This window comes from Dryobates pubescens, chromosome 3 (assembly GCF_014839835.1).
Source record: "Dryobates pubescens isolate bDryPub1 chromosome 3, bDryPub1.pri, whole genome shotgun sequence".
Taxonomy (NCBI): domain Eukaryota; kingdom Metazoa; phylum Chordata; class Aves; order Piciformes; family Picidae; genus Dryobates; species Dryobates pubescens.
The window spans coordinates 47,434,959-47,461,252 of record NC_071614.1 but is presented as its reverse complement, the minus strand read 5'-3'; the positions used below and the strand labels follow the sequence as shown (position 1 = coordinate 47,461,252).

General features: G+C 42.5%; 1 protein-coding gene across 1 annotated transcript in view; it reads left to right on the top strand.

The window, feature by feature from the left end:
- ESF1 (ESF1 nucleolar pre-rRNA processing protein homolog) overlaps positions 1–26,294 on the top strand; it is a 45,453-nt gene that overhangs the window by 7,409 nt on the left and 11,750 nt on the right. The window contains exons 7-10 of the mRNA XM_009906895.2: positions 1,039–1,177; positions 11,021–11,182; positions 22,068–22,189; positions 24,624–24,714. Of these exons, the coding sequence (XP_009905197.2) occupies positions 1,039–1,177; positions 11,021–11,182; positions 22,068–22,189; positions 24,624–24,714 (514 nt within the window). The remainder of the gene's footprint in view (positions 1–1,038; positions 1,178–11,020; positions 11,183–22,067; positions 22,190–24,623; positions 24,715–26,294) is intronic.

The window sequence follows — 26,294 nt, the reverse complement described above, 5'->3', positions numbered from 1 at the left end:
ATTACTTTGTTATTCATAGTTAAATCTTCTTGCTTAAAATGGATATTTTTTGTGTAGCTCAACAGAAGTCTTTTTGGTAGCAGTGCTAGGCTCAAAAGTTGCTTCTCTCCTTGTTCTGTGTGATGTGACAGCCAAAACATCCATCTAGCCATGAAGTGAACCAGACTGGAGAAGTGCTTAGTTGAGGAATAAGTAATTTCTGATGGATCATTTATCAGTCAACCTTCCAGTTGAGGGTGCAGTTGCACAATCCAGTGCATATGTGACTCCAGGAATGATTTGCTGCTGGAAGAGGAAAGGAGGAGTTGTGGCGTGCCACAAGAAGGGGTCGACACAGATCAATATGATCAATGAAATCCAACTTTATTGTTCCACACTTCCTTATTAATAGTCTCATACATAGTTAATTCTATTCTAATTTAACACACACTATTGGTCTCTCTCTAAAAGGGTTACATCATTGTTTGCACTACTCTGGAATTTCTAGCTCAGTCTAATTGCTCCTTTTCTCAGCTCCTTTGCCTACTCCTTATCTTGTTTGCCTCCCTTCTAAGGGGCAGCTTGACTTCAGCATACCAAGCATCAGAACTTTTCCACAACTCCTACTCCATTGCTATATTAATAACAGAAAGTCCTTCAAGGTCTGGCTTGCACAGGTGTTCCTGGGACCCATGTCCCCTCTTGCTCAAACCATTTCCCAACAGTGGCGGTGTCAACGCCAGCATCTGCTGCCTCACAGAGGTTTCATGTTGTTTGTTCGTTCTGCTGTTAACAGAACCCTTCAGTGGATGAGGAAACTTCTTCATCCTTTCATGTACTTAAAAGTCCTTGAAACTCCCTGTAGAACAAATTCCAAAACATTGCCATTACATTAATTTTAGTAAATGGTTATCATAGCCAGTTGTTGTGGAGAACTTCAGTAACAGGTTTACATTGCTTCTTAAATGCAAGGTATCAAATCATTTTCTCTAAAAAGACAGACTTAGAATGTGTAATTTTAGTGTTTCAGCTTCAATAAATGGCATTCTTATTTTAAAGGTAGATATCACATGGGATGAGACAGATCACGAACGAGTAACGTCACTTAACAGAACTTTTAACAAAGAGGAACTTCTTGACATGGATTTTCAAGCTTATTTGGCTTCATCTAGTGGAGAAGAAGAAGAAGAGGATCAAGGTATTTACATTAGTAAATGTTGTCCATAAAGTCATTAGCTGCAGTGCTTTTAACACAGGCTATTTAAATATGTAAATTTTGTGTCTTTCAAAAGTACTTTGAATGTTGTCTTCAGGGAGAACATCATGCTCATTGTAGAAAAGCTGTGGTCAGATTCTACTACGAAAACAACCTACTTTTCCTCCAGAGCTAAGCATCTCCAAAAGTGGCATATACTTAATTTTTATGCACAACCTAAAGGTGGAGGGAAATTGGTGGTGAGCACATGGATATTTTTCTGTTTGCTCTTTTCAGTTAGGAAATACATGAGGGGAGGTTTAGACTCGAGGTGAGGAGAAAGTTCTTCACCGAGCGACTCGTTCATCATTGGAATGGGCTGCCCAGGGAGGCGGTGGAGTCACCGTCCCTGGAGGTGTTCAAGAGGAGATTGGACCTGGCACTTGGTGCCATGGTCTAGTCATGAGGTCTGTGGTGACAGGTTGGACTTGATGATCCTTGGAGTCTCTTCCAACCTTAGTTATACTGTGATACTGTGATACTGTGAATTCATGACAGAATAGTGACAAATTAACAGAAGCTGACACTTTTAAAGATTCATAAGTTAGGCATTTAACATGGACACCACAGGAGATTTTTTTACTTACTGGAACTTGACATTCCTTTTTTCTTTATTCCTTTTCCTGTTTGTTTCAGTGAAACATACTTTTCCAGTGTTCTTTATACATGATAAGAAATCATGTGCAAGTTTATAAATGCAGTTGAGAATCAGTATGCAAGCCTGATTTTGGTTCTTTACATAAATCATATGACTAGTATGATCCCCAGATTACTACATTCTTTTTGGAGGCAGAGTATGTTAGCTGAATTTGGAGTTACAGCTGACTTAGAAGATTCCTTAGTGAGAGTTTGACTGAAGTATTATCACCCTAGCTTGAAACCAGCTTTTTGGGTTTCATTTCTATGCTGCAAAATCTTTTTATCTGGTGTGTTTGATAAAGCCAAGTATAATGGTTATAATTTGAGTGCCTTCAAGATCACAGGGGATCTAAGTCATGGCATTTTATTTATTGCTGATGTGATATAATCTGCTGAGGAAAATTTGCTTTTCATCATATATTTGAATGATTTATGTAGTGTTCTGTTCATTCAAAAGAAGAGGACTTGGGGATACTGGTGGATGAGAAGCTCAATATGAATTGTCAGTGTGCACTTGCAGCTCAGGACTTTCTGGGCTGCATCAAGGGAAACATAGCCAGCAGTTCAAGGAAGGTGATTCTCCCCATCTACTCCACTCTGGTGAGACCCCACCCAGAGTACTGCATCCAGTTCTGGAGCCCCTATTAAAGGAAAGATATGGACATGCTGGACATCCAAAGGAGAGCCATGAGAATGATCAGAGGGCTGGAGCTCCTCTCCTATGGAGACAGACTGAGACAATTGGGGTTGTTCAGTCTGGAGAGGAGAAGACTCTGAAGAGACCTAACTGTGGCCTTCCAGCATCTTAAGGGGGCCTACAAGAAAGCTGATGAGGGACCTTTTAGGATGTCAGGTAGTGATAGGGTTAGGGGGAATGGTGAAAATAACTAGAAGTGGATAGATTCAGGTAGGATGTTAAGAAGAAGCTCTTCACCATGAGGGTGGTGAGACACTAGAACAGATTGCCCAGGGAGGTGGTGGAGGCCCCATACCTGGAAATTTTTAAGGCCAGGCTGGATGTGTCTCTGAGCAACCTGATCTAGTGTCAGGTGTCCCTGCCCATGGTGGAGGGTTTGAACTAGATGATCCTTGATGTCCCTTCCAACCCTGACAATTCTATGATTCTGTGGTTCATTCAGTGCTGAATGAAGATATGCTGCCTTCTGTGAAGTTGTGAGTAGCACTGGTAAATTAGTAAATGGTAGGTGATCAGGAGTTATCCTAACCACTGAATCCCTGAATAGCTGCTTGCTGAAGAGAAGCTTGCACGTTGTTTAAATTTTCTACGCTCTTCTTTTCACAGCACTTTAACATTTCTTTGTCAAGTCTGAAAATACATACTTTAATCTCTTAATTTCTGAGATAAAATTATTTTCAACAGAACTGGGGGTGTTTCCTTTTCAGAGGAAAGTTTGAAATGTACATAGAATACATAGAATAAACCAGGTTGGAAGAGACCTTCAAGATCATCGCGTCCAACCCATCAACCAATCCAACACCACCTAAACAACTAACCCACGGCACCAAGCACCCCATCAAGTCTTCTCCTGAAAACCTCCAATGATGGTGACTCCACCACCTCCCCAGGCAGCCCATTCCAATGGGCAATCACTCTCTCTGTATAGAACTTTTTCCTAACATCCAGCCTGAACCTCCCCTGGTGCTGCCTGAGACTGTGTCCTCTTGTTCTGGTACTGGCTGCCTGGGAGAAGAGACCAACATCCATCTGTCTACAACCTCCCTTCAGGTAGTTGTAGAGAGTGATAAGGTCACCCCTGAGTCTCCTCTTCTCCAGGCTAAGCAACCCCAGCTCCCTCAGCCTCTCCTCGTAGGGCTTGTTTTCCAAACCCCTCACCAACTTTGTTGCTCTTCTCTGGACTCGTTCCAGCAAGTCAACCTCCTTCCTAAACTGAGGGGCCCAGAACTGGACACAGTATTCAAGGTGTGGCCTAACCAGTGCAGTGTACAGGGGCAGAATGACCTCCCTGCTCCTGCTGGCCACAGTGTTCCTGATGCAGGCCAGGATGCCATTGGCCCTCTTAGCTGCCTGGGCACACTGCAGGCTCATGTTCAGCCTACTGTTGACCAGCACCCCCAGGTGCTGTGAAGTGGTTGATGACTAAATGAATTAGGTATAGGTTAATAAAGTGTTTTGTCCTCTTCATGGACCTCTATACTTTTACTAAAGTCTCTTCAAGACAAGGAGATACTGAAGAACATGCCTTAAAAATGGACTTGTTGGGATGGCTTAGGGTGTTGAATGCACTCCTGACCTTAAAGGGTCTTGATGGAGATGGAGATTGTACAGAACTTCTTCACTTCAGCAGTAACTGTTCTTGGACAACCAGGGGAATGTGTTTTGGTGGTGAGAAGTTGTGCTGTGGCCCTTCTGCTAATCCTTACCTATAGGTATTACACAGTGAGGGGAAAGGTAAGCAGCAGAACATATTTAAGGAATCTTTAGACTGTAGTAGTAACATCATTCTAATGCCTTTTGGGTTGTGTACTTAAGAATATAAAAAGAATGTCATTTAACTTCATAAGGTATGTAAACCTTGTGTGTGGTGCAGTGACATGTAAATTCCTGAATTACCTTGCTTGTTTTCACTCTAAGATTCCATCTGCTCTTAATAACATATGTAGCCTAAATTACAAGGCAAAGAAAATTTCATTAAGCCTTAATGGAGTCTTTGAAAGAGATGTTAAAATTGATCTATACTGCAGATTGTTGCAATCAGAGATGAATTTGGAGTGTGCAAAAAGTAAATATTACAGATTTTTCTGGTTACAGAGTTGGGATATCTGGCAGTGAACTCAGCTTGGCAATATCTTGGCAGGGCTAACATCCATTTGTTTTTCATCCTGCATAGAAACAAACTTCTTAACTGCTCCTCTGAGCTTTAGTTTCTCCAATAATGCTTAATACAGTATCTCTAAGTGGGAGCAGTAGGTGCAGAAAAGAGCATATTCTTATGATGCCATTCTGTAAAGGATAGCCTCTGTAATAGAGTGGTGAACACGTTGTGTTATGAACATGTTGTTGGGCTGCCCCAAACACAAGAAGGATATCAGACTGCTGGAGTGGGTCCAGAGAAGGGCCACAAAGATGATCAGAGGGCTGGAGCATCTCCTGTATGGGGACAGGCTGTGAGAGTTGGGGCTGTTTAGTGTGGAGAAGAGAAGGTTCCAGAGAGACCTTATAAGTGCCTTCCAGTACCTGAAGCTGAAAAAGGACTTTTTACAAAGCTTTGTAGGGACAGGACAAGGGGGAATGGCTTTAAGCTGTAGGAGGGTATATTTAGACTTGATATTTGGAAGGAAGTCTTTCCAGTCAGGGTGGTGAGACATTGGAACAGGTTGCCCAGAAAGGTCGAGTGCCCCCTCCCTGGAGGTATTCAAGGCCAGATTGGACAGGGCCTTGAGCAATCTGGTGTAGTGGAAGGTGACCAAGCCATGGTGGTCTTTAAGGTCCCTTCCAATCCAAACCATTGTACGTTCTATAAGTGAGCAAGACTTCAGACTTTTGAAAAAGTAAACATCCATTGTTCTTGTTTTCTTTTGGTTTAATCTTTTTAAGAGCAGCATCTTTTCTGCTGCTTTGCACAGCTGCACAAAATACCTGAATAGAACATGTGACAAAATACTTCCATCACTGTATTTTTTATTAGCTGTTGCGGGTGACAGAATCAGAGAATATCCTGAGCTGGAAGGGCCCACAAAGATCATTGAGCCCAAGTCCAGATCCCACACAGGACAACCTAAAAGTTAAACTGTGTCGTCCAAACATACCTTGAACACCAACAGGCTCGTCAGGAATTGTGTAGAGCCCTGCTCTCCTCAGTAGAAGTCTGAGTAGGGAGCACAGTTTCTTGTGGTACTTGGCTTCCAATAACAGACCGCTAAAACTGCAGATCTCTTGTTTTGTGCAGCTATGCCACTGCCAGAGGTGCACAAGTGCAGAGAAAGCAAATGGAGCTGTTGGGAAGGAGGAGTTGCTGGGTGGAGTTTTACTTATTTTTTTAGTGATGAAGCATCAGAAATGTTATATAGTTGATGCAGGTTGTAGATGCTTTCCCAAGTGTGTTTGCAAGAGCTTTTGTGTTAGGTTTGTCTTTTAATAATAAATGAAAGAGAAGATGTTTGGAAAGCCAGAAGCAACACTCATCTCAGCATCTAAGAAGTTCATACAAATTGTTGGAGGTGTCCAGTAGCTTAGAATTAAGAACACATCTTTGTGTGCTTTTGCAAGCCGGTGTCATTTCCTACTGGGAAATTGCTTACTAGAGAGGAGCCAGCTCTGACTGCAAGCATGTTAGTCTTGGCTGGCTCTGAGGCCTGGTTCTGGGAATGCCCAGTCAGGTGCAGCCAGGGCCACAGCAGTTACAGTCACCTGGTTTACCAAGTGAGTTTTAAAAACTGCATCCAGTGCATGCCACTTAAGTGTTTGGACTGACCTGGAAAACAATGCAAAAACCTGAAAAAGCCAGAATATGGAATCATAGAATTGTTTCGGTTGGAAAAGACCTCTAAGATCATTGAATCTAACTGTTAAACTAAGATCACCATGGCCATTAAACCATGTCCTGAAGTGTGCCATGTTCACACATTTCTCAAACAACCCCAGGATGTTGACTCCACCACCTCCCTGGTCAGCCTCTTGCAGTGCCTGGGGTCTGTTATCAGTCTGTTCATGTCATCTTCTTCCAGTATTTGTCTTCTCTCCGGAAAATACCTTACAAAAAGATGTCTCCTGTGATATGCTTTAAATAAACCTATTTTGATTACAGATTCACAGATTACATTGGGTTAGATGGGACCCTCAAAGGTCATCTTAGCCAACTCCCGGACACCTCCAACTAGATCAGGTTGCCCAGGGTCACATCGAGTCCGATCTTGAATTCTTCTAGAACAGGGCCTCAAACACATCCCTGGGCAACCAGATTCATTGCCCTCCTCAGCACTCGCTCCAGTACCTCAACATCTCTCTTGTGTTGAGGTGCCCAAAACTGAACACAGTGCTTGAGGTATGGCCTCGCCAGTGCCGAGTTGTGATCGTTTGAGGCTGTGCCTTTAAGACAAAACAGTGCTGGGACACTGTGGCTGAATGTTTTCGGTACTAGAACAAAAGCATTCTGATATTCTAAACGAATTTCATTGGTGGATAGACAAAATGCAACTTTAAATTGTAAAGCAGTTGGAATTTTTTTCTCTCAGTTCAGTTTGGTTTGGGAGTTTGGGAGTGTGGGTTTCAGCCTGTTCTCCCTGCCTGCTTTCTTTGTGGACTGGCTGGAGTTGGCCTTGAGATAAGCAAAAACTAATCCTGCGTGGGCTTTTGAAGCTTACTAACAACTCTTTCCCTTAATAACTTGCCTTTCTTTCTCTCTAACCCCTTTTTGGGAAAAAAGGGAGGTAGGGGGGGAGAGAGTGGGTTGCAGGGAGGGGATCCCTCCTTGGGGAGGGATTTTTGTTGTGTTATTTCTCTTTGCTGTATATTTCTGTGTATATATTGTAAATACCTGTATATATTGTGTTATATATAACCTGCTTTCCATATATGCTTGTAAATACATAGCTTTGCTCTTCGACTGGGTTAGCTGTGGTTTCTTACTCTGTGGAGGAGAGAGAGCCAGGCCCTCTCTCAACCTACCACACGAGTACAAGGGGACAATCACCTCCCTACTCCTGATGAACACAGCATTTCTAATACAAGCCAGGATGCATGTATTAGAAATGGTTTTGGTTAATTAAAGCTTTTAAAAACAAACAAAACCCTCTACCAACTACTGTATTGGAGAGTTTCTGTCCTGCCTCAGGATTTTAACTTCCTCTTTTCATTTTTTTAACACTTCTGTTAGTACTCTCCCTTGAAAACAAGAAGAATATACTTGTACTTTGAATTTCATCCGGTTTTGCTTTTATTTCCTTCACAGATTAATCATATTTCTCTTGCAGTGCAGCTGTTAATACACCAGAACTTTTGGGTTTGTTTCTGTTTTCTTCAAAAAGTCTTTGAACAAGCTCTTGGCAGAAAGCATTCTGCCTTAATATCCATCAGAAAGTGGTTCCTCACGTTGTGCAATGCAGCGTGGTACTTGAAGGCTGGTGATAAGGTTATTTGAACACTGAACAAACTTTGAGAACGTGCTCGGCTCGCTTTTCTTTCTTGCAGCTATTGTCAAGTGTTCTTTATCTGCATACAGAATGAAAAGGTTCAAGGGATTTTTTTGAAGGCAGTGCTGAACAATCATTTTCAAACTGTTAATTTTGACAAAAGAGATGCATGTTTTGTCTAAAGGAGAGAGTAGAGCAATATGCATTGCCACTTAAATTTCTCCTATCAAAACTAGCAAACCCAGTCACAAATACAAACTGGTAGTCCCTTTTTTAGCTTAAGGATTTCTTCAGTTCCCATCCAATATGGCTTTACTTCTTGTTGGTGCCCTGTGAAATGAGAATAAACAAAAAAAAAAGGCTTATTTTTCTTCTTGATCTTCAAAACACAATGCCTTTTGCTTTCTGTATGAGCAGATGCTTTCCTTTTAGATCTCAGCTTCTCATCAGCTTCTGATGAGGAAAGTGGAAAAGCAGCTGCAGTTAACTGTCCCCATGTGCTGAAAGACGAGCTAGTTGTGAAGAAGCCCAGCCTGCTGAACAGAGAGCTTTGGCTGGAACTTAAGAAAAAAAAGGGGAATTTTTGGCCTTAGGAAGAAGAGGAATGCAACTCAGGAGGACTGCAAGGATACTACATGGATGTTGTGAGGTTAAGAAGGGAGAAAATTAGAAAGACCAAAGCCCAGTCTACAGGAAGGAGGATCTGGCAAACTACAGGCCTGTCAGTCTGACCTCATTGCTGGATAAGGTTATGGACTAGACCATTCTGAGTGCCATCATGCAGCAGGTACAGACAAGGTGATCAGGCCCAGTCATCATGAGTTTATAAGGGGCAGGTCCTGCTTCATGAAACTGGTCTTTTATGACAAGGTGACATGCTTAATGGATAAGGGAAGGCTGTGGATCTTGTCTACCTAGACTTCAGTAAAGCCTTTGACACCATTTCCCACATCATTCTCCTGGAGAAACTGGCTCTTTATGGCTTAGATGATTTAGTGGTTTGAGCCTTGACTGGAGTTTAAGAGCTCAGATGGTAGCAAATTATGAATTCCTCCCCTGCCTCCCACTGCACCTTTTCCCTGATGAGGAAAAGGAGAAGAAGGAAAAAAAGGGGTAGGGGAAAAGAGAAGGAAGTAAATCTACCAAAAAGTAATCTGGAGTCAGTTTGGAAGGAGGAAAAGTAAATTTTTTAACAATATATATATATATAGCAGTAAGAGGGAGGATTTACAAGGGTAAGAAATAAGGATGAATAGGAAAATACACAAACCCAAATTTGGATGGCCTTGTATCTCACTCGATGTATGTGGATGTCAGCCCTTCCGAGAAGCATGGATGTGGCAGGGAGAAGACCAGGCCCAACCATGTGGCAGAACCAGGAGGCCAGCAGCAGCTGTTGGTCCTTTCAAACAGGCAAGGCAGGAGCAAAGAGAGCAAATGGCTGCAGCGTCTTCCTTTTTATAGGCTTGCTGGACAAGAAAGGGCAGTGGAATAGACCGCCTTTGACCCAGGGCACCCCTCCTCCTCAAGTCCCTCTCTGTTCACCTGGATCAGATTTCTTTTGTCCCCTGGGGAAGCAGGGCTCTTGAAGCCCTCCCCCAGGATGGGTGTAACCCAGCACAGATGGGCAGTTCTTCATTGGGTACAAAACTGACTGGATGGCCAGGGCCAAAGCTTGGTGGTGAACGGAGTTACATCTGGTCACCAGTGGTGTTGATTAGGACTCAGTATGGAGGCCAGTTCTCTGGACACACTAAAGATATTAAAGAGAAGAGCAGTGAAACTAGTGAAGGATCAAGAGAACATGTTCTATAAGGAATGAGGAAACTGGAGTTGTTTATTCTGGAGGAAAGGAGGCTCAAGGGGAGACCAGATTGGTCTCTACATCTCCCTGAAAAGAGGTTATAGTGAGGTGAGTGTTGGCCTCTTTTTCGAAGTAACAAGACAAGGGGAAATGGCCTCAAGTAGCACCAGATGAGGTTTAGGTTGGACATTAGGAAAAAATTCTTCACCAAAAGGGTTGTCAAGCACTGGAACAGGCTGCCCAGGGAAGTAGTGGAATCACCATCCCTGAAGGTATTTGAAAGATGTATAGATGTGCTGCTCAGTGGCATGGTCTAGTGGTGGACTTGGCAGTGCTGATTTAGCAGTTGGACTTGATCTTAAAAGTCTTTTCCAACCAAAATGATCTTTTTATTCTATGAATGGTGAAGAATTCAACCAACAGCCAGCTTCTTGACAGTGATGGGATGTAGAAAAGAGAAGTGTCACACCCAAGTGTCACACCGAAGACCAGAGGTTGTGCTGTGTTAACTTGAAATGACAGACTCGGTACTGTAGGAAGCAAAGTTTTACTGCAGAGAAGCAGAAAAAGGAAGCCTGCCCTAAGCCTACTTTTCTTGAGTTAAGAGAGGCTGCAAGATCTTTAAAGCCCTACAAGCTTGTTCTCTCTGCAAGATTTGTTGAAGAGCTTGTTGTAAGTCACGTTGTAATTGTGTTAAAGAAAAAAACAAAACCAAAAACTCCCCACACAACCAACCCAACAAAACAAACAAACAAAAACAACAAGAAGGAACCAAAAACCCCTTCTTTTGGCCTTGCTTAATTTGTTAATTTAGCAAGTCACTGAAGATTAGGACATTGAATAATTAATGAGAGAATCTTGCAATGTTTATATAGTGAAGCATGGCACTCTATTTTCAAGATGCTTTGCACAACTACTTTTTGAGATTTAGGCTCAACTGTGCTGTGAGATTCTTTGAAGCTAATAATTTTTAAATGCTGGGAAGGATGCTGTGTCCATCAGCTATTGCCTTTGGTGGACAAATCTTCTTTTGTTTTTTCAGGTCCTGTTTTTCTTTAATCCAGGTAGGAGAATTCTAAAACTGGTTGTTCTCTGGGAGGATAATAGGTAAAAATGTTTTAGATTGGTTTTTAGGAGCAATGTATATGTGCCTTAGGTGTGTTCCCTAAACACTAACTTCAGTTGATGGCTGTCTTGAGGCTGGCTGTGATAGCTCTACTCACTCTTTCCAGATGATGATGTAGCTCATAAAATGGAAGATGACAAACCCAGGAAAAGCCAAAAAGATGATGAAGAGCAAATTGCCAAGTACAGAGAACTTCTGCAAAGTATCCAAGAAAAAGAGAAAAAAGAGGAAGAAAAGGACATAGGAATGGAGGTTAAATGGGTTCCAGGTAAGCTTTATCTTTTTCTCTTTTCCTAACTTGGAGTGTATGCAGTATTGGCTTGGTAACAGAGATGTAGTGTAAGGAGTTGGATTTATGGTAGTAGAAACTGACCTTCTTTCTATAAGTTGAAATGTAGATGGATTACAATGAGGGAAACAGGGGAAATAATATAACTGGACTCAGTTTCTCAGCCATAAGCCTCCCTTTATAGATTTTTGTTGTTGACTGTTTTGTGTGTGTGTTTTGTGCTTGCTTTTTCATACATTACTGGTGCTGCACTTTGGCCATGGCAACCCCATGCAGGGCTACAGGCTGGGGTCAGAGTGGCTGGAGAGCTGCCAAACAGAGAGGGACCTGGGGGTGCTGATTGACACCCGCCTAAACATGAGCCAGCAGTGTGCCCAGGTGGCCAAGAGGGCCAATGGCATCCTGGCCTGTATTAGGAATAGTGTGGCCAGCAGGAGCAGGGAGGTCATTGTGCCCCTGTGCTCTGCATTGGTTAGGCCACACCTTGAGTCCTGTGTCCAGTTCTGGGCCCCTCAGTTTAAGAAGGACATCGAGACAATTGAACATGTCCAGAGAAGGGCAACAAGGCTGGTGAGAGGCCTTGAGCACAAGCCCTATGAGGAGAGGCTGAGGGAGCTGGGATTGTTTAGCCTGGAGAAGAGAAGGCTCAGGGGTGACCTCTTTGCCCTCTACAACTACCTGAAAGGTGGTTGTAGACAGGAAGGGGTTGGTCTCTTCTCCCAGGCAACCAGCACCAGAACAAGGGGACACAGTCTCAAGCTGTGCCAGGGGAGGTTTAGACTCGAGGTGAGGAGAAAGTTCTTCACTGAGCGAGTCGTTCGTCATTGGAATGTGCTGCCCAGGGAGGTGGTGGAGTCGCCGTCCCTGGAGGTGTTCAAGGGGAGATTGGACGTGGCACTTGGTGCCATGGTCTAGTTGTGAGGTCTGTTGGGACAGGTTGGACTTGATGATCCTTGGGGTCTCTTCCAACCTTAGTTATACTGTGATACTTTATAGATTTTCTTGAATAGAAATCATGTGTTTGTCATAGAGTCATAAAACATACCTACACTTGTGAAAATGGAAACCAGTATGATTTGGATACGTAGCATAAAATTAGAGGAGAATGGTTTGAAAATATTGGGTGCAGAATGCTGAAGATTTGGAGGAACAGAGAAGGGAGAGGTCTGACCTTCCAGTGAGACTGCTCTGTGGGGAAACAAAGCTACCAGGAAGAAAAGCTGGGGGCCAGTGACATCCAGATTTTTATCTGGAAGTTTAAAATAAATTTTAAAAAAAAAGTAATTTCACCATGTAGCATCCCAGCAGACCTCATCCTGAGATAGGAAAATAAATGTCTAGAGGTTTTTTTCCTTCAGATTCATTTTTGTATTTTGCTTATAGGTTTGTGATTTCCTTCTGTGGATGTAAGGAGCCAGTTTAGAACTTGCTCCATCCACAAATTAAAAATCTGTATCTTTTCCAGTCAGTGAGTCAGATAGACAAATATGAGCATTTGGTGAATGCTCAGAGGGTTAAATTATCCCTTCCAGAGACTAGGGAAGTATGACATTTCATTTTCAGTGGCAACAAGGTGCTGTATTGGCCCAGTAAGTGTAGGGCTGGAGGCTATGTAAGGGCACATCCTGACTCTGACTGTAAATACAGAGACATACTAGAATCTCTAAACTTCTTAGAGAAAGACTGTATCATGCATGATAGGAGAGGTATTGATGCAGCTGTATCTCCATGTTTTATTTCAGCTGCCCACAGAGTGTCAGTATTTGCATTCTTGATGTAGTTCAGTAGCCTTAATGCATCGTGTCACTGAGCATTGAAGGCAAATGAGTTTTCACACCTAGGCAGCTATTACATGATTTTTGCAAGTATTTTTTGTTGCCATATTCAGACTGAAGGTGGAAACCACAGCTGAATCAGTTGTTGCAAGAATTTTGTGTATTTATATAGGCCAAGCTTTGATTAAACAGTTAGATAAGCAGCCTTTTATTGTGTTGGTTTGGAAAACGTTTAGGGATTTTTTGTTTGTTAGACTGTCTTCCTAAGAATCTTGCTAATTGTATGGAAGCTCTGTAAATCAGAGTCTTAAACAATGCAATGTGGTGATGTAGTTAGGATTCTAGGGCAAAGCATTTATTGGAGGAAATGGAATATTGCTTTTAAGAGAGACTAAAGAGAACTCTCTTCAGTCTCTTGCACAGGGGAGCAAGGAGTCATCTGAAAGGCTGTGCCTCTTAAAACTGTGCCTTGCATGTTACAAGTAAAAAAGTAGTATACATACATATAATTATACTAACATTTAGGAACTGTAATACAGATGGCAGTCAGTTTCCTAATACATGGGCTGCCTGTTTCTTTGTTGCTATGCAAAATTGCATTTACTGTGTATTACATCTAGCCCAGCTTTGCCTTACTGCAGCATCTTGTGGTATTCCTTGGACTTCTGCTATATCCTCATCTTCTTTGAGGGAGAGATGGGAAAAAAAGTCCACTCACAAAGCAAACCAAAGAACCCTATCCTGATAAACATGGTTGACTTTGTCTAGAGTTATCTGGACGTCTGTGCACTGCATCAGGTTTGTTCATGTAGTGATGGGTTGAATGCACATGTATACACGGTGAAGTTCACACTGGTAGTTGCTAAACTCTCATCAAATACTATAAACTATGGTTTTGCAGTATATGTTAATATTTCCTCATTTCTTTCCCAGAAAAAAAGTTACTGTTTCCTCAAAGAACAGAGGTTCTGGAAATCTCAGAAGTGTTCACTTGCCTTTGCTAGTGAATATGCTAATTTTCATGAGGTCACTCAATGCCACTACTAGATGTTGGCACCCTGAATATGATTTTGTCCAAAACACAAGTTCTATAAGTGAAAATGAATGTCCAATGATATACTGGGGTGCATCAAGAAACACATGTCCTGCAAGTCTAGGGAGGTTCTGCTCCACCACTACTCTGCCCTGGTTAGACCGTATCTGGAATACTGTATCCACAGTATCACAGTATCACAGTAACTAAGGTTGGAAGAGACCCCAAGGATCGTCAAGTCCAACCTGTCCCAACAGACCTCACAACTAGACCATGGCACCCCTTGAACACCTCCAGGGACAGCGACTCCACCACCTCCCTGGGCAGCCCATTCCAATGACGAATGACTCGCTCAGTGAAGAACTTTTTCCTCACCTCGAGTCTAAACCTCCCCTGGCACAGCTTGAGACTGTGTCCCCTTGTTCTGGTGCTGGTTGCCTGGGAGAAGAGACCAACCCCCTCCTGTCTACAACCACCTTTCAGGTAGTTGTAGAGAGCAATGAGGTCACCTCTGATCCTTCTCTTCTCCAGGCTAAACAATCACAGCTCCTTCAGCCTCTCCTCATAGGGCTTGTACTCAAGGCCTCTCCCCAGCCTTGTTGCCCTTCTCTGGACACGTTCAAGTGTCTCGATGTCCTTCTTAAACTGAGGGGCCCAGAACTGGACACAGTACTCAAGGTGTGGCCTAACCAATGCAGAGTACAGGGGCACAATGACCTCCCTGCTCCTGCTGGCCACACTATTCCTAATACAGGCCAGGATGCCATTGGCCCTCTTGGCCACCTGGGCACACTGCTGGCTCATGTTTAGGCGGGTGTCAATTAGCACCCCCAGGTCCCTCTCTGTTTGGGCACCCCAATTCAGGTGAGATGGGGATTTGCTGGAGATTTGGGGATTTGCTGGGGATTTGCTGGAGAGTCCAACAAAGAGCTATGAGGATGATTATGAGACTTCAATATCTATGAAGAAAGACTGAGAGAATTGCAGCTGTTTAGTCTTGAGAAGACAAGGCTAAGAAGGGATCTTACTATGTCCATACATATCTGAGGTGGGGTGTCAAGATAAGGCGATAGTTTGTGGTGTCCAATGATAGGACAAGGAGCAAATGGTACAAACTGGAAGACAAAGTTCCACCTCAACATGAGGAGAAACTTCTACATGGTGAGGGTGACGGAGTACTGGGCCAGGCTGCTCAGAGACATTGTGAAATTTCCTTCTCTGGAGACTCAAAACTCGCCTGGATGTGTTCCTGTGTGGCCTGCCTAGGCGATCCTGCTTTGGACTTGGCCTCTGGAGATCCCTTCCAACCCGTACCATTCTGTGGTTAACATTGCTTGTAAGTCTAATGTTACTTTAGCTGTTACTGATTTGGAGAGGAGGTCCTGCACACCTGAAAGGGAGATAGATTTATTTTTATGGTGGATTCTAGTCAGTACATGCTGACCAGTAGTTTATAGCTCTGGCAATGTGCACGCAGCTGAGGCAGTACTTTCTTACAGGACAGAAAATACATTAGTTACTGTGACTGTTTGGCTTGAAAAAATAATGCTAATTTAAATTCCCAAACAATTTAATTATGTTCTATTAGAGCACTCTGGAAATTAAAAAATAGTTTTTGTTACAATCTCTTAAGACTCCTTTAATTTTTTCAGAACTAGTTTTATGTCTAATTTTTTAGTTTTTATCAAGCTCTTCCTTGATCTACTTGATTTATTGCAAAATCTTTTTCCTGCCCAAGTGGTACATATACCTGGAGTTAGAACAGTTAAATCTAGGAGGCTTTTCAATTGAAAGGCAGAGTTTTGAGTTAATTTGAAGATTTGAGTTTTGGCACAAATATTTACACATGGTTATAGAAAGCATGCTTTGTGAATGATTCAGTTATTCTTGAATCATAATAGTTTTAAATAAAGTACAGTGCCAGCAAAAATAAATTAGATGTAGCTCCATCTTTGGTCTGTTTCTTTTAGGCACAAAAATCAGTATTAAATACATTTAAGCATCCATCTGTTTTCTTAATCATATCTGATTTGAGCAACGATGACTATGCATCCATAGCCAGCTCCCTTTAGACAAAGAGGGAGATATTTAGCTTTTCATTTAGGGCTTTTGTGGTTTGGGTTGGGTTTTGTTGGTTGGTTGGGGGTTTGTTTTAATTTGGCTTTAAAATTATTCCTTTGGTAACAGTGAGATGTAAACATTCAGCTAGGCTTTAAAGGAAATTTTAACTTGTGTTTTCATCAGAAATAGAAGAGCACGTAATCATGTCTCTGTAAAGTACATAGTAAACCCCAACTGTCTGTTGTTACAGACTATATGCAGCACAAAAATGCCCATATGGAATATATATCACAGTCTATATCATGGCTTACTGTGTCCTCTGATACTGCTGGGCTCAGCACTGCAGTTTTTCACATTTGACATCTTAGCTGCCTAGTGCAGTGGGGTTTTTTTGCAGGCAGTTATATGTTAAGAAATCTGCCATGATTTGAGATGTCTTATCTTCAGGGGTGACAAAATGTAATGTTACCAGAGTATTTTTCTCTGCTGTTCCTTTTATCTACCTGCAACAAGGTATGTTTTGGTTTTGGTTGTTTGGGTTGTTGTTTGGTTTTGGTTGGGTTTTTTTGGGGGTGGGGGCGGGAAGTGTTGTTTGTTTGTTTTATTCCTGGCAAGACATTATGTGCTAGATGAACTTACTCATTTAGATTTCCTGAGAATAGAGAAGTATCTTCTTAGCTTCCAATAACTGTCTGGAGACTTTCAAAACTCCTGGATGCATTCCTGTGTGGAGTACCCTAGGTGATCCTGCTTTTGGCAGGAGGGTTGGACTCAATGATCTCTTGATGTCCCTTCCAACGTCTAACATCCTGTCATTCTGTGATTCTGTGTCAGTTGCATGCTGTTAACCTTGCAAAAATTACCAAAGCTAAATATTTAAAGAACAAATTGTGGCCACCCTCCCTCTCCTACCATATTTAGATTTGTCATAGCATCACATTTTGAATCCTTTTAGCTCGGATATTATTTAGTTGTATGCTAATACAGATGATCTTTCCCCCCTCTTTTTCTTGGCCCTTATTTGAGAAGATTAAATGTGACTAGTTTTCTGAAAAAAAATTGTTATTGGTAAGAGTATAAATTTGACTTTTCTATGGCCAGTTAATAATTCCACATAAAGTAGACAATTCCTTTCCCCTTCTGCAATCAAAAGCCTTTGACCACTTAAATACACTCTTATTCTCGGGAAGTGGTCTGGACAGTAGTTTCTAAGCCATTCTAATCTGTGGAGAAACTCTAATGCCTTTCATGAGACTGCCAAATACCACAAGAAAGGGCTATATTTTCCTCCAAGTCATTCTATGCCAGATGGATCAAATGATTCCATTTTCCAGGCAAATAAATCTGAAATCTTGTAACCTCCTTTGAGATTTTGGGTCTCTCTCTTTCTGGAGAAGTGACATTTCATTTTTTTTAATCAAGTATTTACTCTTCAGAGAGGACATGCAAGGTTGCTACCTTACCAGTGCTTCTTCCCCCCCACCCTGCGAAAAGCACTACAAAACAGTATCCAAAGTAATAGTACTAGTTCAATTTCTCGTCTGCTGGTGACTGCTTTCAGTGACTTTGGAGATTAAGAGGTGTATAGTTAGAAATTAGGGTTTCTTAGTGGCACATTTTTAGTGAATCTATAAAAGATCCTTTCTTTGTTGTGGCTCTGCATTTGTTTGCTGGCTTAGTACCCAATTTTTGTGGCTGGTTTGCCACATTAGGCTTGAGGTGAGGAGAAGGTTCTTCACAGAGTAATTGGCCATTGGGATGTGCTGCCCAGGGTGGTGGTGGAGTCACCATTCCTGGAGGTGTTCAAGAGGGGATTGGATGTGGCACTTGAAGCCATGGTTTAATTAGTCATGAGGTGTTGGCTGATAGGTTGGACTTGATGATCTCTGAAGTCTTTTCCAGCCTTCTTGATTCTATGATTCTGTGATAGTGTTAATTCTAGATAACCCAAGGATACTTTATCATGTTTTTGCTCCACACTTTTCTTTCTATAAGGCATGGGTTTAGATCTTGTCCACACTTCGTGTTTCAGATGTGTTGTAACTGACTCTCCAGCCTTTGAATTATTTTTGGAGTGTTGCCAATTGCAAGAACAGGAATTGGTGCTTGCAGTTTTTCAGGAAAAAAAATACTCTGCCTGCGTTTCTGAGAACAGGTAGAACTGCCCATGAAAGCTGCCCATTTTTTCCATTATGAATTCCATTTTCAATTCCTTGCTACTGAAATGATGAGGAGGAAGAACAGGCCAACTAAGAAACCTGGGAGTTGAAGAAATCCGGAGAGGTCTGAGTATAATTTCCATGCCATAAAAATGTAATGAGGGGCAGGAGAGTAGGATTTGGTTAGGTGAGGGCTGGACTGCAATGCCAAGAAGGGATGCTGAATAGAGAAAATTAGAAGAAATAGAATTAGGGAATAGATGGCAACTATCAGACTTGGAGAGGGAAGCAGAAAGCTCCCAAGATGTAGCACTCATGTTGTAAAAAAGGATATTTAGAATATCCTTTTTTTACAGAAGTTAAAAAAAAGTGTGTAGTGTCTCCTTCTCTGGAGATATACAAAGCCTATCTGGATGTGATTCTATGCAGCCTACTCTAGGTGAACTGAACTTGCTTTAGCAAGGGGATTGACCTAGATGGTCTCTAGAGGTCCTTTCCAATCTCTACCATTCTGTGAATTGAACAAGAAATTGCAGGTAGGAGAAAAACACTTCATGCAATGCTCAGGCTGTTACTTCCCGACAGGGATGCGGATTCTGTCTTCTTGACACTCAGTTCTGCTCCAGTATCTTGCAAAGCAAGTCAGTTAATTTCTTTGTATCATGAAATACACTTTTTTTGCCAGTTTCCATCTTGTGAAGAAGAGTTTGGAAGTACTTAAGCTCCATCTAAAATCAGTGTCCGTCCTCATAACATGCAAATGCTGTGTGATGTCAAGACTTGTGAAAAAGCATTCCTGAAGCATATGGAAGTTTTCACCAAAAAATGAAACCTGCTTTTAACTGAAGTTCTTTTTTTTTCCCCTGGATTTAAATATTCTTAAAGTCAAATGGGGATGTTCCAGTTATTTAATGTATTCCACTGTAAGGTGATATTGAATCACTGAATAATCTAATGATACATATGATAGAAAACTTTCTAGAACAAGGTTCAGTTATGTGTGGTCATTTTGCTGTACATTATTATGTTCAGTAACTTAGCTATAGATTGAAGAGTAACAAAAAGAGTAGTTACATCTTTGTGATCTATAGATCAAGCAGTGAAGATCCACTGGAAAAGGTAAAATGTGATCACGTGATGAGAAACAAGCAGAATGCATACTTACAAAAATGCTATATTAAAGGTCAAGATGTGCATGGAGCTTCAAGTGCTAGGCATTGACACAGTGGCACTCTGTACACAGCTATGGTATTTAGTGTAAATGTAATTAACACGTTCAGACTTAACTTCTGATCCCCTAATGTGAGAATTGTTCAGAATTATTAGTGTTCCCCTATGGGGCTTGATTTTCTAGGACCCTAGGAAGACTGTCATGCTCTGAAATTGAAGAGGACACTTCACAGTATCACAGTATAACTAAGGTTGGAAGAGACCCCAAGGATCATCAAGTCCAACCTGTCCCAACAGACCTCACAACTAGACCATGGCACCAAGTGCCACGTCCAATCTCCCCTTGAACACCTCCAGGGACGGCGACTCCACCACCTCCCTGGGCAGCACATTCCAATGACGAATGACTCGCTCAGTGAAGAACTTTTTCCTTACCTCGAGTCTAAACCTTCCCTGGCACAGCTTGAGACTGTGTCCCCTTGTTCTGGTGCTGGTTGCCTGGGAGAAGAGACCAAGCCCTTCCTGTCTACAACCACCTTTCAGGTAGTTGTAGAGGGCAATGAGGTCACCCCTGAGCCTCCTCTTCTCCAGGCTAAACAATCCCAGCTCCCTCAGCCTCTCCTCACAGGGCTGTGCTCAAGGCCTCTCCCCAGCCTTGTTGCCCTTCTCTGGACACGTTCAAGTGTCTCGATGTCCTTCTTAAACTGAGGGGCCCAGAACTGGACACAGAACTTCCTTCAGCAAAGTATATAGCAAGCTGTTGACAGTTCAGGAAACAAACTTGGGGACTTTTCTTGCACCATATCTATAACAAAAAGATAAGGGTGAGGTGCAGATGTGAGTTAGTGGTCTGATAGCTACAGTTCTTCACAGAATCTGGCGAGAGAAGCATGCTCTTCTTTTTCAGTCTTTCAGTTCACATAGCTGTTAAGTACAAATATTACTTTAGTGAACTTTGTGTGCTAACCAAAGAGGAAAATGGTTTATTTCTCTTGCAGCCTTTTGTTATTTTTTTTTAATCTTTGTTTTTCCTCTTTTAATCTTGAGTTCTTGCGACTGGAACTGCTTATCAGTGATAACACAAAGCATTCTTTCAAAGATTTTGGTTTTCCTTTGAGAGGCTGATATGTTTCAAGCAGTTTATACCCTTTAATCTCTATTCCTTGATAGCAAATACTTAATTAAAAACAAACTAATGACACCAAACGAACTCCAAATCCAAGCTATTAACTTTAAGCACTGATCCTGAATCGAGTGTTACTGTCATACTGGGAGTGTGCTGCTGTTTAATTTTAGATAGTTTTCTGTTGTTAAAGCAGCCTGGTACTAAGTAGCTGTAAAAGGCTAGATGACATGAAAATAACTTGTTTAACTTAATGTATGTCATGTTATGACATTAGTACCTAATGCAAGAAATTATTACTTCTGTGCTCTTCTAGCTGCAGATTTATTCTTACTTTATTCAAATAATATGATTGTCCTCTTGTACAATGATGAATGACAAATACATTGGTCATCAGAGATGCTGCAGCATTATCAGAGTATTATCACAGAGTCAAAGTTTCAGCAATGGAGATGCTGTATATAGCAACTTCGTCATGTGAGCAAGGTGCATGGCTGCAGCCAGATATGATCTCTGTGTGAAATAGAGAGCACCAGCTATAGAGATGACCCTGTATTCTGATAGTGATTTAATATTTCAGATCTTTTGTCATGTCATAGGATCACAGGATGTTAGGGTTTGGAAGGGATCTCTGGAGATCATAGAGTCCAACTTCCCTGTCAGAGCAGGACCAGAACAAGGGGATACAGTCTCAAGCTGTGCCAGGGGAGGTTTAGACTCGAGGTGAGGAAAAAGTTCTTCACTGAGCGAGTCATTCGTCATTGGAATGGGCTGCCCAGGGAGGTGGTGGAGTCGCCGTCCCTGGAGGTGTTCAAGGGGAGATTGGACGTGGCACTTGGTGCCATGGTCTAGTTGTGAGGTCTGTTGGGACAGGTTGGACTTGATGATCCTTGGGGTCTCTTCCAACCTTAGTTATACTGTGATACTGTGTGATACTGTGATACTGTGACCATAGAATCTAGTGCAGGTCAAACAGGAATGCATCCAGATGGGTCTTGAAAGTCTCCAGAGAAGGGAACTCCACAACTTCCCTGTTCCAGTGCTCGGTGACCCTTAGTCACTTCAGATTTTGTACTTTGTTTCGCCAAACACAAAAGATTTGAATGATTGGACTGCATTCAGTGTGGTTCTGTGAATCTTAGCTAATTATAGTAAGGTACATTAAATAATAGGGCTCATATAGGTCTTTTGTCATTTTTATTGTGTTATCCTCAAAGAGTGGCATCTCTAGATTGTGCAGTCTACATGAAGGTCTGGAGACCTTTATGAGGATTAGCAAGAGTGTGAGGAATGGGATATCACAATAAGCAAGCTGCTGCTTCTGACTCGTGTTCAGTTTATTAGTGATGGAATATTTCATTTGGAAAAACACACCCAGAAAAAATACCTTATTTATCAAGATGGTGTTTTAAGCAATATATATGTTGTTTTCATGGACTTGCTGCAGAAAAAGTAGATTGTTCTTTTACAAAGGAGAGAGCAGCTGATTTAAAAAACAATTCAGAGTCATCTCACTCCTTTAACTTGCTATTTTTTCTTCTAGGCCTCAAAGAAACTGCTGAAGAAATGGTCAAAAACAAGCTGGAAGGAAAGGATAACCTAACTCCATGGCAAAAGTATCTAGAGAAGAAGAAGGAAAAAAGAATGCTTAAGAAAAAGAGAAAGGTAATGTTTGCATCACCCACTTTGGGCAGATTTGTTGCTTGTTTGTTCTGTTAAGTCGCTGTTACTGTTTGTTGTGGACAAACTAAATAAAGAAATTGCATAGCTTCCATTATATTTTAAGGTTATACTAGGCAGTGGTAACTCACATGGAAAGACTGAGAGTCTGTTGTCAAACTTGCAGGGCAAAAGGCTATTCAGGATACTATTGATCATACATATGCTTATGCAAAAGTTTGCTTTTCTACTTGTGTTGCTTTAGAGATAAATGAGTTCTGTAAGAGTTGGGTTTTAATTTACATTTTTTGTTTGCTTTGGGAAGGGGCTGTTTGCTACTTTATGCATCTCAGAGTTCAAAGTTGTTATGATAATTATAATTGCAGGTTTGGAAATATTTGGCCTAAAATAATAGTAGCTTTTTTTCCTAAAGCTGTTATAGCAAAGAATGAATAGCCACAAAAAACTATTCAGATTTCAAATGGCAAGAGCAAATTTGGTGAATAGTTCTGTGTATAAAAATTCACAGTATCACAGTATCACTAAGGTTGGAAGAGACCCCAAGGATCATCAAGTCCAACCTGTCCCAACAGACCTCACGACTAGACCATGGCACCAAGTGCCATGTCCAATCTCCCCTTGAACACCTCCAGGGACGGTGACTCCACCACCTCCCTGGGCAGCCCATTCCAATGACGAATGACTCGCTCAGTGAAGAACTTTTTCCTCACCTCGAGTCTAAACCTCCCCTGGCACAGCTTGAGACTGTGTCCCCTTGTTCTGGTGCTGGTTGCCTGGGAGAAGAGACCAAGCCCTTCCTGGCTACAACCACCTTTCAGGTAGTTGTAGAGGGCAATGAGGTCACCTCTGATCCTTCTCTTCTCCAGGCTAAACAATCCCAGCTCCCTCAGCCTCTCCTCATAGGGCTTGTGCTCAAGGCCTCTCCCCAGCCTTGTTGCCCTTCTCTGGACACGTTCAAGTGTCTCGATGTCCTTCTTAAACTGAGGGGCCCAGAACTGGACACAGGACTCAAGGTGTGGCCTAACCAATGCAGAGTCCAGGGGCACAATGACTTCCCTGCTCCTGCTGGCCACACTATTCCTCATACAGGCCAGGATGCCATTGGCCCTCTTGGCCACCTGGGCACACTGCTGGCTCATGTTTAGGCAGGTGTCAATCAGCACCCCCAGGTCCCTCTCTGTTTGGCAGCTCTCCAGCCACTCTGACCCCAGCCTGTAGCTCTGCATGGGGTTGCCGTGGCCAAAGTGCAGCACCCGGCACTTGGACTTGTTAAATGCCATCCCATTGGCCTCTGCCCATCTGTCCAGTCGGTCGAGGTCCCTCTGCAGAGCCTTTCCACTCTCTAACTGACTAACATCTGTTCCCAACTTGGTGTCATCTGCAGACTTGCTGATGACTGACTCAACCCCCTCATCCAGATCATCAATGAAGATGTTAAAGAGGATGGGGCCCAGCACTGATCCCTGGGGGACGCCACTGGTGCCTGGCCGCCAGCTGGCTGTGGCACCATTCACCACCACTCTCTGGGCTCGGCCCTCCAGCCAGTTCCTAACCCAGCTCAGAGTGTTGCGGTCCAAGCCACGAGCTGACAGCTTAGCCAGCCTCCAGCAGTGTGAAAATTGCTGTTGCTTTATCTTTCCACATGCAGAAAGTGGTTGTGAAGTAATTGACTCTCGTGGCAGTAGTGTGCAGAAATGGGCAGGGAATTGAAATGTTCGTGCATATGCTAGGAAAAAAGGCATGTGACATCCCGAATCCAGCTTCCCTAAATTCTCTAATTGCTCTGAATATAATTCATATTGCAGAATAATGTTTTTAAGAGTAATCTCTACAACCCAGGGTGGTTTTAATTGGCATTTGATGACTACCTTGTTAAAGGTTACAGAAAAAGTTGCTATGAATAGAGCAGGTAGCACTGGTAGGTAGTAGAGCTCAACTTTTGCCACCATAATATTCTTACTCAGTCTGAAAAGTCAAGGGACAAGGTGTGTGACATGATACCTCCAGTAATAAAATCTGTTCTTTTAAATCCAAACTCAGTGAAGCACAAAACAAAGCTGTTTGCTCAAGTTCTTCCCCTGAGTTTTTCTGGAACACAGTGTAAGAACTTAAGAATGCTGTGATCCTGTCATTTGTTGGTATGGTTAGCAAATGCATCACAGTTTATGGGTACATCTAATAATGATCCTTGGAATGTATAAATAGTCTTTCTTCAGGTTGACACAAAGCTTTCCATTTGTAAAGCAGATTTCAAATTGTTGATTTGTCTTTACTAGCTATTTCTAGTGTTTTGTGGTTTTGTGATGTTCACCATACAGTATTTAATTTTTTTATCTTCATAACTGCTAAAAGAAGGACCATATAATTCCAGTGAAACTTTAGTTTATATGTGGACTGAAATGTTTGTGCTTTGTTACAGGCTACTGCTGAGAGAGAACAGAGTGAAGATGAACTTCCATCTGATGTTGATCTCAATGACCCATATTTTGCTGAAGAACTTGAGAAAACAGGTGGGTCAGGACAGGTGACTTACAGAATAAATCTGCCCTTTCTTTAAATAATGGGCTGTATCATCAGTAAATTTGCTGATGACACCAAGCTGGGGGCAGGAGTTGATCTGCTGGAGGGACCTCGACAGGCTGGACAGATGGGCAGAGTCCAAGAGCATGAGATTGAACACATCCAAGTGCCGGGTTCTGCACATTGGCCACAACAACCCCATGCAGAGCTACAGGCTGGGGTCAGAGTGGCTGGAGAGCAGTCAGGCTGAGAGGGACCTGGGGGTGCTGGTCGATGGTAGACTGAACATGAGCCTGCAGAGTGCCCAGGCAGCCAGGAGGGCCAATGGCATCCTGGCCTGCATCAGGAACAGTGTGGCCAGCAGGAGCAGGGAGGTCATTGTGCCCCTGCACACTGCACTGGTTAGGCCACACCTTGAGTCCTGTGTCCAGTTCTGGGCCCCTCAGTTTAGGAAGGAGGTTGACTTGCTGGAACGAGTCCAGAGAAGAGCAACAAAGTTGGTGAGGGGTTTGGAACATAAGCCCTACGAGGAGAGGCTGAGGGAGCTGGGGTTGCTTAGCCTGGAGAAGAGGAGACTCAGGGGTGACCTTATTGCTGTCTACAACTACTTGAAGGGAGGTTGTAGATAGACAGATGTTGGTCTCTTCTTCCAGGCAACCAGTACCAGGACAAGAGGACACAGTCTCAGGCTGCGCCAGGGGAGGTTCAGGCTGGATGTTAGGAAAAAGTTCTATACAGAAAGAGTGATTGCCCATTGGAATGGGCTGCCTGGGGAGGTGGTGGAGTCGCCATCACTGGAGGTTTTCAGGAGAAGACTTGATGGGGTGCTTGGTGCCATGGGTTAGATGTTTGGGTGGTGTTGGATTGGTTGCTGGGTTGGACGCGATGATCTTGAAGGTCTCTTCCAACCTGGTTTATTCTATGTATTCTATATGTAGAAACCAAGTTGGGCTGGACTAAATGCAGAGGTAGAATGTTCAGAATTACGTGAAGTGTGTGCTATTTGCCTGAAACTGCAGGTGCTCTTCTCGTAAAATGATATATATTGCCATATGTGGAATGGTAGGGGGAATGTTGTTCTCTTAGCTTTCCTCAGTAACCATTACTCAGCCAATTTCTGGGGATGGGGTTGGTAGAAAGAAAGAAAAGAAACAAAAAGAAGACAGTAACAGATTTGTGTTGGTTGTGGGTGTTTTTGAGGATAGGAGTGCAAATCCCACATCCATTTAAAAAAACAGTTAAAAAATTCATTTTGTGCCAGTCAGCACAGGCTTCCATCCTGATTGTTTGGACCTCTGTGTGTCTTAATGTGCTTATGTGTATGTCTTAGTAGTCTGAAGTACAGAACAGCATGGAGAGTCCTATCTTTGTGTCCCAGAAAATGACCACACCTGATGGTAGTATGCAATGCTGTTTTCTGCAGTGCTTTCCCAGTGAATTGTGCATAGGTTATTTCAGGACTCATTGTAAAGATAGAATTCCTTCTGCCACCTTTTTTGTCTTGGTTTTTTTTGTGTGTTTTTAACTAGGAATATGATATAGATACTCTCATACTAATGGTCTGTGAAAT